General features: G+C 45.8%; 1 protein-coding gene across 1 annotated transcript in view; it reads right to left on the bottom strand.

The window, feature by feature from the left end:
- Positions 1-14,664, bottom strand: part of SCARB2 (scavenger receptor class B member 2) — a 74,686-nt gene extending 60,022 nt beyond the window's left edge. Inside the window, exon 1 of the mRNA XM_065913971.1 lies at positions 14,245-14,664. Coding sequence (XP_065770043.1) covers positions 14,245-14,361 — 117 coding nt within the window. The 5' untranslated portion in view covers positions 14,362-14,664. The remainder of the gene's footprint in view (positions 1-14,244) is intronic.
- Between the last annotated feature and the right edge of the window lie 340 nt (positions 14,665-15,004).

Raw genomic sequence — 15,004 nt, 5'->3', positions numbered from 1 at the left:
ATGTATATACACACATACTGAATCACTCTGCCATACACCTGAGACTAACATGATACTATAAATCAACTACACTTCAATAGAAAAAAAAGAAAGGATTTGCAGCCTCATTTATTTATTAAAGTAAAGAAAATCATCTTAGAATTACCCATCCCCAAAGAGCCGGTCAGCGTGAGTGAACAGATGGTAAACTGCCTGAGTTTACTTTGCTGGGTTTCTATCCAGTTTAGGTAAAAAACAAAACAAAACCGTCCAAAAATAAGAGGAAGGGTTCCCAGGAAGAAGGCCGGCGAAATCGTTCCCCGAGGGAGGGTAAAACTGGCTATTCTCATGACAGTCTGACTTGAACTTAACTTCTCCAAGTTTCAAGTTGACGACAAAGTTTCAGGATGGAAATGAACATCTCGTCGACTGGAGTCCTTCGCTAAGCAAACCAAATAAAAACCTAACAACAAAAACACCAATGCAGGTGCTGCTACAATTGGGACTTCTCACTGTAGGCCTCCACCCACACCCCCGGTCTCTCCCCGTCACTCTTAGCTGAGTCAACATCCTGACAAGCCTCACACCATCTTTGACTTTGAACCCACTCAAATTTTGCTCCCAAGAGTATCGGTTTTTCCTGTACTTTTTTTTTTTTTTGGCCATGCCCTCAGCAGTGAAAGTGGAGAGTCCTAACCATTAGACCTCCAGGGAATTCCCTCCTGCACCTTCAATGTGTCCCCTGGCACCCCACCTCCCCACTCACAATGGCCCTCAAGGAACCTAGTGTACACTATAAATCCCAGAGTAAATGGTGTGGGAGGGGGTGTGTGTGTACACCCCACGTAGAGAAGAGGGCTGAGAGAACAGAAGGGAGTTTATAAATACAGCTGCCAACGTTTCTAAAACAGTTGCTTCTTTATTTTTATCTCCTTCCCTGATGTTCAATTCAGAGAAGGACAATTACCATTCCTACCAGGCTGCTACTGACTCAAAGTCTCCACGAGTCAGGTGCTCTGCTGGGCCTTATGGACACTTTAAGCCTTCCATTGGCCTCACAAGGTAAGAATTCCCATTTTGTGGGTAAGGAAATGGGGGCGCCAGCTCTCCCAGAGTCACAGAGCCAGTTGAGTCAAATCAAATCCCACCAAGTCTAGGTCTGTGGGTTTGCAAAGTCCATACTTGACCACTCTAGAAACTGCTACCCCATCACACTTCCAGAGCACAGCTGCCAGATTTAGTGAATAAAAACACAGGATGCCCAAGGATATCGCAAATATTGCATGCATGCGTGCTAAGCTTCAGGTGTGTCCAACTCTGTGCGACACCATGGACTGTAACCTGCCAGGCTCCTCTGTCCATGGGATTTCCCAGGCAAGAATACTGGAGCGGGTTGCCATGCCCTCCTCCAGGGCATCGTCCTGACCCAGGGATAGAATCCACATCTCTCATGGTTCCTGCATTGGCAGGTGGGTTCTTTACCACTAATGCCACCTGGAAAGCCCAAAATATTGCATAGGCTATGTCAAAAATGCTTTAGTTCTTAGAATGCAATGCTGAAGGATTCAGGGGCGAAGTGTTGTAATATCTGCAACTTGCATTCAAAAAATGCAAGAAAGAGTATATAAGAGAAAGATGAAGTCACTATAGCAGGATGCTAACAACTGATAAACTGAAGAGAACCAAAATATTGCATAGACATACTCACTAAAATATTACTTGAAGTTTATCTGAAATTCAAATTTAACTAGGCACCCTGAATTTTATCTGGCAACCTACCCCTGAAAGACGGTGAAACTGTGGAGAAACCATCACTTGGGCTCCAAGACCTCCCAGGGCCACTAGATAACCCTGCAACCAGCAGAGTCTTCCACGTATGCTAAATTAAAAGTCAGCATAAGGTCCCAAATCAGTTTTACCATGTGACTTTGGATAGCGCAGAACATGACGATTTTTTCCAGGTGTAATGCGGTAATACTACCATCAAAAGAAATATTGGAGGGACTTCCCTGGTGGTCCAGTGGTTAAGAATCCACTTGCCAATGCGGGGGACATGGGTTTGATCCCTGGTCTGGGAATTAAGATCCCACATGCCTCAGAGCAACTAAGCCTGTACATCACAACTACTGAACCCACGGGCCCTAGAGCCTGTGTTCTGCAACAAGAGAAGCCACTGCAGTGAGAAGCCTACACACGGCAACTAGAGAGTAGCCCCCACTCACTGCACCTAGAGCATACCAGCATGCAGCAACAAAAACCCAAAGCAGCCAAAAACAAAATGCATAAATAAGTATTTTAAAAAAGAGAAACATTGTAAAATAAAATCAAATAAAAAAGAGAAATATTGTAAAGATGATTGAGTTATGTGGTCAATCTACAATGTGAAAGCCAGGTTAATCATCTGGACTGAAAAACCTACCTTTCAGTTAATTTGCCAATATGTATATACTGAGGGCTTTCTCTCTGCCCAACAAGCATAGGCCCTGTTTCAAGAAGACATTTAGCTAAGGACGTAACACTGACATGCATGTAACAGTGAACGTTCATGTTCAAGGCCCAAAGAAGGGCTATGCCTGAAATTACTGGGATAATATCAATTATATGGATCCATGGGTTTCCCTGATGGCTCACACAGGCAAGAATCTGTCTGCAATGCAGGGGACCCAGGTTCAATCCCTGGGTTGGAAAGATCCCCTGGAGGAGGGCATGGCAACCCACTCCAGTATTCTTGCCTGGAAAATTCCATGGACAGAGGAGCCTGGTGGGCTACAGTCCATGGGGTCACAAAGAGTTGGACATGACTGAGGGACCTACACTTTCATCCTAAAATCCCCATCTGGATACCTCGCAGGCTGCTCAATCAACATCAACGTGACCAAAAAGGGGCTCATGATTTCTCCCCTAATCACTCAGTCCTAGTGAGGAAAGGAGTCCTACCTCCTCCTCTTCTCCATTTCTTTCCCTGTGCCTGTCTCATCACTGGGCTTCCCTGGTGGCCCAGACAGTAAAGAATCTGCCTACAGTGGGAGACCTGGGTTCCATCCCTGGGTTGGGCAGTTTTCCTGGAGAAGGAAATGGCAACCCACTCCGGTATTCTGGCCTGGAGAATTTCATGGACACGGTAGCCTGGTGGGCTATAGCCCATTGGGTTGCAAAGAGTTGATATGATGGAGCGACTAACACTTTCACTTTCATCTCATTACTGGCAAGGACTGTGGCAATATGGTTCAGTGTTAGGTGGTCTCCCAATTGGTACACTTTTCTCCAGCTTTGCCCCTTTCAAAGGTATTATCTACATCAGCTTCCAGAGAGTTCCATCGAAAGTGCCTATCAGGGCAGACAGTCTCCCCACTGCTAACAGGATAAACTCTGAGGTCCTGATGCAGCCCAAGACGTCAATTCGTGGGACCTGACTCAGCCCATCACCTGCCATCCCAACAGGCCCTTTAAGAACCAGCAACATGGAGTGTTCCACCTTCTTCCCAGGTATGACTGGATTAGCTGCTTCTGCTGAGAGGTGTTAGTTGCTCAGTCATGTCTGACTCTTTGCAACCCCATGGACTGTAGCCCGCTAGGATCCTCTGTCCATGGAATTCTCCAGGCAAGCATACTGGAGTGGGTTGCCATTTCCTTCTTCAGGGGATCTTCCCAACCCAGGGATTGAACCTGGGTCCCCTGCATTGCAGGCAGATTCTTTACTGTCTGAGCCATTGGGGAAACCCATGACTTGGTACAGCCACGAGACATACCACATCCACACCAGCCTGAGGAAGATCTTTCGGGAAAGCAGCACAAGGATGGCTGAGGAACCAGCTGTCCTGATAAAAGCCACATGCAGATGATAAGAATAAGCCCTCAGGGAACTGCATTGGGCTTTAATGCAAGTAAGTTAATATTTTCAGAAACTTGCAGGCCTCAAGAGAACTGCTTCTTGTACTTTTAGTTCAACAAAGTGCTACTTAATAATTAAACACAAACTCAGCACCCACATTGCCATCTACAGGGTCTAAATTTACCCAGAGATAATGCAGACCAACTTTGAGAAAACCTGATCTAATAGTGTGTGGAGCATACTCATTGGATTCCACATTAATAAAACTCACCAAATATCAAAACACCAGTTGGTTTGCATTATTTTAAAAATTTCTCCCTGAAATCAAGCAAACCCAGTGTAGATTCTTGGAGTAATGTAAGTAGTTTGTACTATTTACCTTTCTAAATACTCTATTGAGGTAAAAGAAATATGCTGCCATTAACATTTTACCCTTATTCTCTGACCTTATTTTAACTTAGGAACAAAAGCATTGGTTTTCTTTTTTTTTTTTTTAATGTCACTGTTATTGAACTCATTTTGCTTTAATTGCAACTCCAATAATTTCAGCTAATGAGATCTGACAGTTGAGGCTCCAATGTGAGTTTATGTGTCAGCTGCTGCTCTGTCTATAAGTCACATATAGAACAAGAGGGTAGCACAGTTATCCTGAAAAAGCTCCTGCTACAAAACACCCAGTAGAATACTTTCTAAATACTTCCAGGTAATTTCAAATGTGAACCCAAGGTCGAGAACTGCCAGCCCAAAGGGAGAAAAATCAGCCACCAGATAGAAACTTAATCAAAAGGACCAGGTGAAGAGTGGGGAGATAAATGTGGATGCCGGCAGGGGATGGGGGTGGGGGGATGTAGGAACAGTTGAATGAGTGGATGAAAAACAGGATTTCAAGATGTGAATAAATAAGAAGTGTGGCCATGGCAATAATGCCAGGTTCTCTGTATAACCTGTGGAGCCAGTCTTATTATTTTACAACCTGTTTGGTTGTGAGTTTATCTCTCAGAGATGAAATAAGGGATGTTTCCCTCACCTGTTTATATCTACATCTCCTATTCCTTCCATTATTGCGGATTATCAGAAGAATCGTATTAGAAGCAATATCCTTAAAATGGGACTTGCAAGAGTAATGATGACATTCCTGTAACAAGGAAGCAAGGCATTCTGTCTTGCTTTCTTTAGAAAGAACGTAAAATTCTGAAGCTAAAGGAGCCATGTGGGGAAGGTCAAGGAATGAAGCAGGTACAGGTCTGTGCATGTTTGCATGCCAAACCCTAGCATTAATACTCACTTCTACACAGAAATATGCCCTCTCCCATTTTTGTTAAATGCATGTTAAATTCTTCAATACTAAAAGAATCAACCTTGAATATTCATTGGAAGGACTGATGCTGAAGCTGAAGCTCCAATACTTTGGCCACCTGCGGCAAAGAGCCAGCTCATTAGAAAAGACCCTGAAGCTGGGAAAGATTGAAGGCAGGAAGAGAAGGGGGTGGCAGAGAATGAGCTGGTTGGATAGCATCACTGACTACATGAGTTTGAGCACATTCCAGGAGATGGTGAAGGACAGGGAAGTCTGGTGTGCTGCAGTCCACGGGGTCACAAAGAGTCGGACACAACTGAGTAACTGAACAACAAATAACCTCTTCAGGTTATCTTTTCATTTTCCTTCTTGTGGTAAAGAGCATCAGATACAAACAGGTATTTCTCCACTCTGTGAAAGACAGCAGAGCAAACCCCATGACAAAGGGCACCTTCCCTGGACCCGGGGCTCGGGGACAACAGGAGTCTGATGGCGGTGGGGACAGGGCGTGAGGTCCTGTCTGAAGTGCAGCCTCCATTCTGCCCCAGCTGCTGTCACACAGACTGTGACAAGGCCAGTACTGCAAAAGAGGCACATTTGGGAAATTCAAAAAAGAGGGGCTAGATGAGTACGTACAGCGGATTCACTTTGCCGTCCAGTAGACACTAACTTAACATTGTAAAGCAACTATGTTTGCTGTTGTCTAGTCACTAAGTCAGGTCTGACTGTCTGTGATCCCGTGCACTGTAGCCCTCCAGGGTCCTCTGTCCATGGGATGCTCCAGGCAAGAATACCAGAGTGGTTGCCATTTCCTTCTCCAGGGGATCTTCCTGACTCAGGGATCAAACCCATATCTCCTGCATTGCAGGCAGATTCTTTATCGCTGAGCCACTGGGGAATCCCACAAAAGCAACTACAGTCCAACAAAAATTAATCAAAATGAACAACAAAAAAAACCCCAAACAGTCACAGGTTCCCAGAGAAGTTGGAAAGCTGGATTATTCAGTGAAATTTCCAGATTTTAAAGGTATAAAGGTTAGTGGGGCAAACGTGACCACTGGAACAAAAATGTGTGGCAGAATAACAATATGCAACCAAAATCATCCTGAAGATGTTAAGTTCTCATCTCTCCCTTCATCCACGTGATGTTTAATAACTATCTATTTTGTATGACATTCATTTAACAGGTTGAGAAGATGATACAAAGCTACATATGGCCGGACCCCTACCTTCAAAGAGAGCTTTGGGGCTAGCTTTAAATACTGAATTATGTCCTGTGGATACAGAATCTCTGGCAGGGCTGAGGCTAGAGGGGAATTATTGAAGAATTCAATTATGGAGCTGCTAATGTTCTGGTCTGGTTTGATTAACACACAGGAAAAGACAGGAGATCCCCTGAACCTGCATCACTGATAGCCCAAACCCACTGTCCTTCACCCTGGACAAAGAAAGACAAAACAAAAACAAAGACAAACAAAGAAAGCAAAAAACAGTTCTAGTAAGGAAGACACCAGACGGACATATAAGTATATAACAAGGTAAACAAGACCCTGGTGGTTTGAAAACATTAATAACATAGTTCCCAAAATGGCCTTACAGAAATAAAGCAGGTCTATTATGTTATTTTAAAAATTCTAAAAGTCAACAAAATTAATTAAATGAAAACCAGATCAATAGTTCTTAAGGGGTGGTCTGAGGGGCCCCAAGACCCTCTCAGGGGATTCCTCATGGTCAAAACTGTTTCTGTAATAACACCAAAACATTATCTGCCATTTTCCACTCTCATTTTTTCATGAGCGTGTAGTGGAACTTTCTAGAGGTTACGCAGGTTGTAATGATGTCATTGCTCTGTCAGCTAATGAAATACATGCTCATGTATACTTGTATCTTGGCTTCTCAGGAGGGGCTAGTGGTAAAGAACCTGCCTGTCAATGCAGGAGATGAAAGAGATGGGGGTTCGAGCCCTGGGTCAGAAAGATCCCCTGGAGGAGGGCATGGTATCCCACTCCAGTGTTCTTGCCTGGAAAATCCCATGGACAGAGGAGCCTGGTGGGCTACAGTCCATGGGGTCACAGAGTTGGATACAACCAAAGTGACTTAGCATGCACATACTTGTGTTTTAAAAAATGTATCAGTTTTAATTTCTAATATCATAAATATTGATAGATTTAACCAATAGAAACATAAGTTCTTTGGTGTCTTCAATAATCCTTAAGAGAATAAAGGCATCTGAGTCCCAGAATTCTGAATTAGATTATAAATTCCGTAAGGATAGGGACCGTGTCTCATTTACTATTGTACCCATAGGTCTCAGCACACTGCCTCACAAATGATTCATACTCAGTAAATATTTCCTAAATAAATGGATGACTGCCAAAGAATATACCTAAAAGTGCTTTTGGATATAGAGAGCAAACACTGAAAGTAGTCTTTCTTTTTCTCAGTTGCTTTTGACTAGTTACCAGCTTTGATAAAAAATGGTTGCTTCATGTAACATATCTTGGATATAGACTATGTATCTTGATGACATAGACCATAAATGCCTAGCCACTTGGCCAATATCATGTGTTTTCATTAATGATTTTATAATCCCACCTGCTGATTCTTCCCTGGGAAACAAGCAAGTGTCTGGCAGAACAGATGGCCCCTTCACTGCGGCTTGACAGTGAAACAAGAAAGCAAGAAACAGTTCTCATAAGCAAAGACCTTCCCCTCCCTCCCAAAAGATATTTTCTTTGATGTAAACCTGCAGAATAGTAGTAATTACTAAGAATAATAGCCCCAACTAGAATTATCAGCTCTTTTGTATGCTAGTTATACCAGTTGAAATTAAAAATAAATACAGGGTGGGAACAGAAGCACCCCATTTCTGTAAAGTATACGTGCTACTATAATGCACAAAGAAAAAATGTGGATTAATCAACAATATATTTAACAGTGGTTTCTTTGTTTCTCTGACTTTTTTTTCTTTGTTGTCTCTGACTTTTTACAATGGCATATATTTCTCTTTACCAGAAAAACAGGCAAAAATAAGGAATAAAATACAGGGACGTCCCTGGTGGTCCAGTGGTTAAGAACCTGCCCTGCAATGCAGGAGACACGGGTTCCATCCCTGGTCCGGGAGGATTCCACACGCCATGGACCAACTAAACCCATGTGCCACAACTATCAAGCCCGCGTGCCCTAGAGCCCGTGCTCCGCAATAAAAGAAGACACTGTCATGAGAAGCCCGCACACCACAATTAGAGAATGCCCACACATAGCAATGAAGACCCAGTGCCGCCAAAAATAAATAAATAACTTTTTTTAAACAATAAAACACAAAGAGAAAAAGAATTGTCATTTCAAGGAGTGAAGACATGGGTTAACAGAATCAGTCTCGGTCTTAACCTAGTCTCGGCTAGTCCCAAGGACTCTGATTCACACGGCTGGTGGGGTCTGGGTTTTTTCCATAAGTGATTCTGATGTGGTTTCCTAGAGTCCAGGAAAAACACTGAGAGCTACGGACTTACTCCCTGGCCTTAACCTTTAGTAATGCATACACCCACAGTCCCCATGAATTAGTAAGATGCTGAAAGGGACATCATAAGATTTTGATATCACCAGATCACATTTCCAAAAGCCAGGGAGAAGTTGGATGGTTTTGTTGAGGAGTTAAAGACTCCGGCAAGGATATGGCCTCTGTTTATAGAGCTACGGTTTCTGCTGATGCGGAGCCAATCATATGACTCTGTCACGAATTTGGAAGGAAGAAACTGAGATGAAGCGTGTCCATGGGAGGCTCAGCAGCTGGAGCATCACAGAAGGTCAGGGCTATGGAAGCCCCAGATGAGGAACCAGCCTGGGCCCAAGGACACAGAGGAAGCTGGTGGGGAAGGCAGAGGAAGAGGTGAGAGACACACTGGGCCTGGATCCTGCTGACTGTCCAGTTTCTACTGGATTTGCAGGCCTAACTGGGCTGTGGTTCTCACCCTTTGATTTCTACCAGCTTCCTCTTCCAACCTTAGAGAAAAGAAAAAAAAATCCTCTTTCTTGAGCTAGAGTGAGGATGCCTCATTTCATCCGAGAGCATTGCTCCTCTTTAACGCCAAGAAGTGGAGGACAACGTGATGTGTGAGGGTAGAATTTATGGTCACCGGGAATCTTTTGAAAGGGAAGAATGCGCTAGTAATTGCTCCAGGATAGCAGGTGTAAATAAGCCAGAACTGTCACAGGTAATGGGGATGTATGATCACCTTCAGGATGGGAAAAGTGAACTAGAAGACCCAGTTTATGCACCTAACTTCATCATGTGGTCTTTGATAAGTCACTTCTCTATGTTTCCAGGGTCATATAGGCGTAAAGGTAATTCAACACCCTAATATGTGCATGCATGCTAAGTCGTTTCAGTCATGTCCAATTCTTCGCGACTCTAGGCTGTAGCCCGCCAGGCTCCTCTGTCCATGGGGTTCTCCAGGCAAGAATACTGGAATGGGCTGCCATGCTCTCCTCCAGGGGATCACCCTGACCCAGGGATCGAAACTGTATCTCTTAGATTACTTCATTGCAGGCAGATTCTTTACCACTAGCGCCTCCTGGAAGCTCCTAATTTGATACCCACCACTATCCATATTCGAATTTACAGTCTCAGTTTCCTTGACTAGAAAATAACAGATTAAGTGAAGCCTACTCTAAGATTCTATGTCTTTATAACCCTGAAGAGAGACAAATCAGGAAATGGGGTTGCTAGGCAAGAAGGAGCCCTTGAAGATTATATATAGTTGATTGTCTTTATAGAAACAAAAATGAAGATGATTTCCTCATTTGACTCTTTAAAAACATCCCATAGCTTCACCAATCAGTGTCATTTGGTTAAACTTATCTCTTTGAGCTCCAAGGTTGCTCTCACTCCCTGAGCAGGCCAGCTGGAATTTGCCCAGGGCCTCAGGTTTCCAGTGAAGGGTAGGTGACTCCGTCATGTTCCTCTCATCCCTGAACCCTAAGGCTGTCGTCCTTCCTCAGTCTATGAATAGGAAGCGAAGTGTCAACAGTCTCTTGCCCTCTTGCTGCTTCCCCTGCCAGCCCATCTCTTATTAGGCAACTTTGCCCTTGGCCAGCTTGTGCCCTCATTTCTGGGAGATATTCAAACCATCAGCAAGCCGAAAGGCAAATTTAATATCCTGCGCTGCAGAGTTGCTCTCGGGTACAGGTCACGTTCCTGTGTCATAGAATCTCAGAATTTTGGAGCTAGAAGGACCTTTATCTACTCTTTAGTTCCTGTCTGTGAAAAGAACAGCTGGAAACAATAACAAATGTTCATTGTCGGCTGTGCAAATATGTTGCCTATACAAATAACGATCACAAATTGAGGCACCAGGAAGGGACTGGACTATACGCTTTACATTGATCGTTTTATTTCATTCTTGCAACAACTCAAAGGTAGGTATTCTTATGATCCCCATCTTCAAGATGAGGCACCTGAGGTTTTGAGGGGTTCAATAATTTGCTACTTGGCTTGTCTAATTTAATCCAAGTATTTGTTAGTGACCAAAAAAGTTTTCACCAAGCTCTGTGGATTCTTAGGACACTGTTCTCTCAACTAAAACAATTAGAAGCAGCCGGCAGTTAGCTTACCCACCACGAACCAGGCACTGACCTAGTTGCCAGAACAATTAGTGGGGTTACCAGATGAAATGTAACATAAAACCCTGCCCTTCCTTCCAGGTTCTAGACAGAAAAAGAGATTGCTGGGTCCCTGCAAAGCTCTGTCTTCAGGGAGGTCAAAATGCTCAACAAAGAGGGCCTGGCCCATGCTCAGAGTATCCTCCAGGATGTGGGTGTGAGTAGCAAAGACGGGAAAAATTTCTCTGCCTCTTCTGCAATTGAGAAAAGTAAAGAGAAACAATGGGCTTCCCTGGAGGCTCAGTGGTAAACAATCCACTGCCAATGCAGTAAATGCAGGTTCGATCCCTGGGTTGGGAAGATCCCCTGGAGAAAGAAACGGCAACTCACTCCAGTATTCTTGCCTGGAAAATCCCATGGACAGAGGAGCCTGGTTGGTTAAGTTCATGGGGTCACAAAATAGTCAGACATGACTGAGTGACTACACAACAACAAAGAGAAACAGTCACAGGGCTTTCTCAGTGTACGGCATACTATAACAAGCCAAGAATGGGACCAGACTGTCTTGGTTCCTTCCACTCTACTCAACAGCCGAGATCAAAATCTCCCTTCAGTCATCTCTGGCTGCTGTGGGGCTCACAGACAATTATCAAATGAGCCAGAGTCTTCTAATAGGAATTATGTTACTAAGCTGCTCAGAATTAGCCCAACCTACTCATTTGATTTTCATCCTTTTTCTCTCTCCGCTTTTTGATGTAGACAAAGCAGGACATGGACAACCTTCAAAGGAAAAAACTTAAGAACTAAGAATATCAGATTGTATTACAAGTATATTAAAGTAAGTTATGAATGAATTTTCCATAATGAATTTCCATTATTTCCATGGAAATAATGATGGCAGCTATAATTGGTCACCTATTCGAAGCCTAACACTATGTTTATTGCTTTACACAGGTGACCTCACTCAGTTTCACAACAGCACACACACAGGCAGATCCTAGGTCTGTGTGAAGCTCATACAAGGTATGGAGGCTGTCCCTAAGAAAAGAAAACATTAGATACAGAATTAAGTGGAGGGCCTTGGAAGGGCCCGAGCAAGTGAGGGACCCAAAGTGTAAGCTATGTGAGTTTTATGGTAAATGCACCCCCAGGATGGCTAACATCCTCATTTCTCTCAGGAATGAAACTGAGGTTCAGAGAAGCTATGTAACTTGCTCAAAGGCAAAGAGCCTAGAAATGTCAGGGCTAGGGTTTGAACATAGGGTGTCTAACCTCCAATCTCATGTATTTTTTATTTGCATCTAACAAAAATAAAACTACTATCATTTACAAATAACTATGGTGGTGGTGGTTTAGTCACTAAGGTGTGTCTGACTCTTGCAACCCCATGAACTGGAGCCCTCCAGGCTCCTGTGTCCATGGAATTTCCGAGCCAAGAACACTGGAGTGGGTTGCCATTCCTTTCTCCAAGGGATCTTGCCCACCCAGCGATTGAAGCCATGTCTCCTGCATTGCAGGTGGATTCTTTACTGCTGAGTCACCAGGGAAGCCCTACAAATAACCATACATACTACTGTATCCCATGAGAAGTACAACCATTTTCTCTAGTAATTCTTATAATTCTTCTATTTACATGAATAGTTGTTATCCTCATTTACAGATGGAAAAGCCTAGAATTAAGAAAGGTTAAGTACTAGCCTAAAGTTACCCAGCTAGTACATGGTGGAGCCGGATTCATGACTGTGAATCGACCTGCAAAGTCCTTACCCTTTCCACCATCTCATGCTACCCCCCCCCCCCACAGGCGACCCAGGAAAGCAGAGTGATAATGATGGCAGTGCGTGACCTCTGGTTGCCTTCCCATATTTCCACACCTGTCCACACCTAGCCCTGTCATTCAGTTTCACACACCACCTGGTGCAGTGTCCCTTAACAGGGTGAGGCCATTCTGAGAGGTCATTTCTCCTGTACTTTCATTTAACAGTCAGATCAGAGTCCATTCTTCATGGAGAAAACCACCTTTAAAAACCAATCACCAAATATCAGTGCAAACTTAAGCCCCAGCCCAGCTGCCTTACAACTGCCCTCCACCCCCACCACCTCCCGACCCACTGCCCATGAATGCAGACCCACAGAGCATCCGAAGGCTGACAATACCTGAGGCACAGGGTGGGGACATCACCCATCTCACAGACCTCTCCTGAAACAGCCTTTCAAAGCCACCCAAGAAAATCCAACTGACTATCATTGGATTGCTTAACTCTAGACACCCAAGCAAGAGGTTACATCCTTAAACTACCTTGCCATGGATTTGCAGGTGAACAAGAGTGGAGAGATTCGATTTAGTATTTTCTTTGAACATGCTTTGAATAATGGCCTTTGAGAAGCTCAGACAGTGGGTCCTGTCACCCCTTGGCAATGTGAACTTTTAAATAATTAAACTATGCATTGCCATGGCATTTTTTTAAAGTTGCTTCAGATTTCAAGTAATTGATGGCTTTTAGAAACCTCTATTTAAAAAATAGGTCTGTTCACCTGGAATGAAACAATTATACTAATTGGACCAATTTTGGAGGAGGCCCCAGCTTTTATTATCTGGCCAGCAGCAAGTGTAAACAAGTGGGAGAAATCAGGTGGTGATGGGTGCTAACAAGAGAGGCTTCTCCAATAACTTTTTTAAAAGGAAAAAGTGACTCCAGTAACTGTCTCTGGTTCCTCTTTCCACGCAGATTGGTGAATGTCGGTGAAAGGGCAGGAGAAATGACCGCTGGTGAAATCATAGGATGGAGAGGCCTGATGTGACCAGCTCTCCAGCCCGCTCATATGAGAGGAAGAGATGGGCTCAGATTAAGAATTTAAATGCAGCTTTGCCTAAGCTTAGGGTTGTTTGAGAAAAGCAAGAAATCCATGGTGAGACAAAGCAACAGAGACTTCTGGTACAAGACACTAGGCTGCTAAGTCAGCTAGTCAGCACAGGCTCTGATGAACTGAAATGTCACCGGGCCCAGAGGCCTGGCCTGGCTACCAAGCGCGGGGCTCAGCCCAGGGAGGCGGGCACACAGAGGAGGCACCCGACTCTCATCCCCACCTCACACCACTTCAAAGGCCAGGGCAAGCAGCCAACACACCTGCGGGGTTGCAGTGTCTTTCATTAGCGTGTTTCTTCATGAAGTGGGAGGGAAATGAGTTTGGGCCCAACAGAGATTGGGGCGCGGGGAGGGCCCAGAAAACAAATGACAGAGTGTAAGTGAAAGCCTTCTTTCAAAGTCCAGACCCACAGTCTTGTTTATTACTCTAAAAGGAACAGAATTATTTCTCTCCAGCCTTCTTTAACTCTTACCCACCCAGCCCAAGAAGACGAGGAAGAAAGGAGGGCCCTAGCCTCTAGACTAGGGTTATAAGAGGTGCAGATCCACCCTGCACAAGGTTCAGCAGCGGGAGGGTGGGCTCAAGTGTCCCCCCAACCCCGCTCGACGCGCTCCCGCGCGCGCGCGCGCACACAAACACACACACCACACAGCCCGCCACGCCTCACCTTCTCGATCGTCTGGTCCACGGCCTTCTGGAAGACTCGGGCCACCAGCAGCGTGATGCTGGTCACCAGCAACAGCAGGGACAGCGTCCCCACCGCGTAGAAGCAGCACCTGCCCATTCCGCGCACCGCTCCGGGGCCGGGCGCTCGGCGACCGGATGAGAAAGAAGGAGGGAGAGACGGAGGGGCTCCGCCGGAGCGGCTGGAAGACCCGGGACCCTCGGGCGCCCGCGGCCCAGCCGAGGGGCCCGGCTCCCGGCTCCGCGACTGGGCGAGCGCGGCCCCGCCTGCACCCGGGCGGCCGGAGGAGAGCGGCAGTCCCGCTTTGGTTTCGCTTTCTCCGGCCGCGGCCGCCGCGGCGCCCGCCTGGCGCAGCTCGCGAGGCAGAGGGAGCGCGCAGCGCGGAGACGCTCGCCGGCCCGGCACACCGCAGCCCCGGGAGGCGACAGGCGGCAGCTGCGCGGGGAAGCGGGCGGGGCGGAGGCTGAGCCCGCAGTCATGTGCCCGGCGGCGGCGGCCGCGATTCGGCCCGAGCGCCCCGCGGCCTTTCCCGGGGTCCGCCCAGCACCGGCGGCTCCCTGACCCTCGCCCGGCGACGCCCCCGCCCTGTCGCCGCAGGCCCCGCGGTGACCGCGGGAAAATCGCCTGCTCTCCGCGTCTTTACCCTCTCCCCAGATACAAACTGCGGGAATTCAGGATGGATACACGCTGCCCCTGCTATCTACACGAGCTCACAAGTTAGCGGGACACTGTTAACATCAAT

The sequence above is a fragment of the Muntiacus reevesi genome, chromosome 22 (assembly GCF_963930625.1).
Source record: "Muntiacus reevesi chromosome 22, mMunRee1.1, whole genome shotgun sequence".
Classification (NCBI taxonomy): Eukaryota; Metazoa; Chordata; class Mammalia; order Artiodactyla; family Cervidae; genus Muntiacus; species Muntiacus reevesi.
Note: the sequence above shows the minus strand (reverse complement) of the source record. Positions and strands in the feature narration are given on the sequence as shown.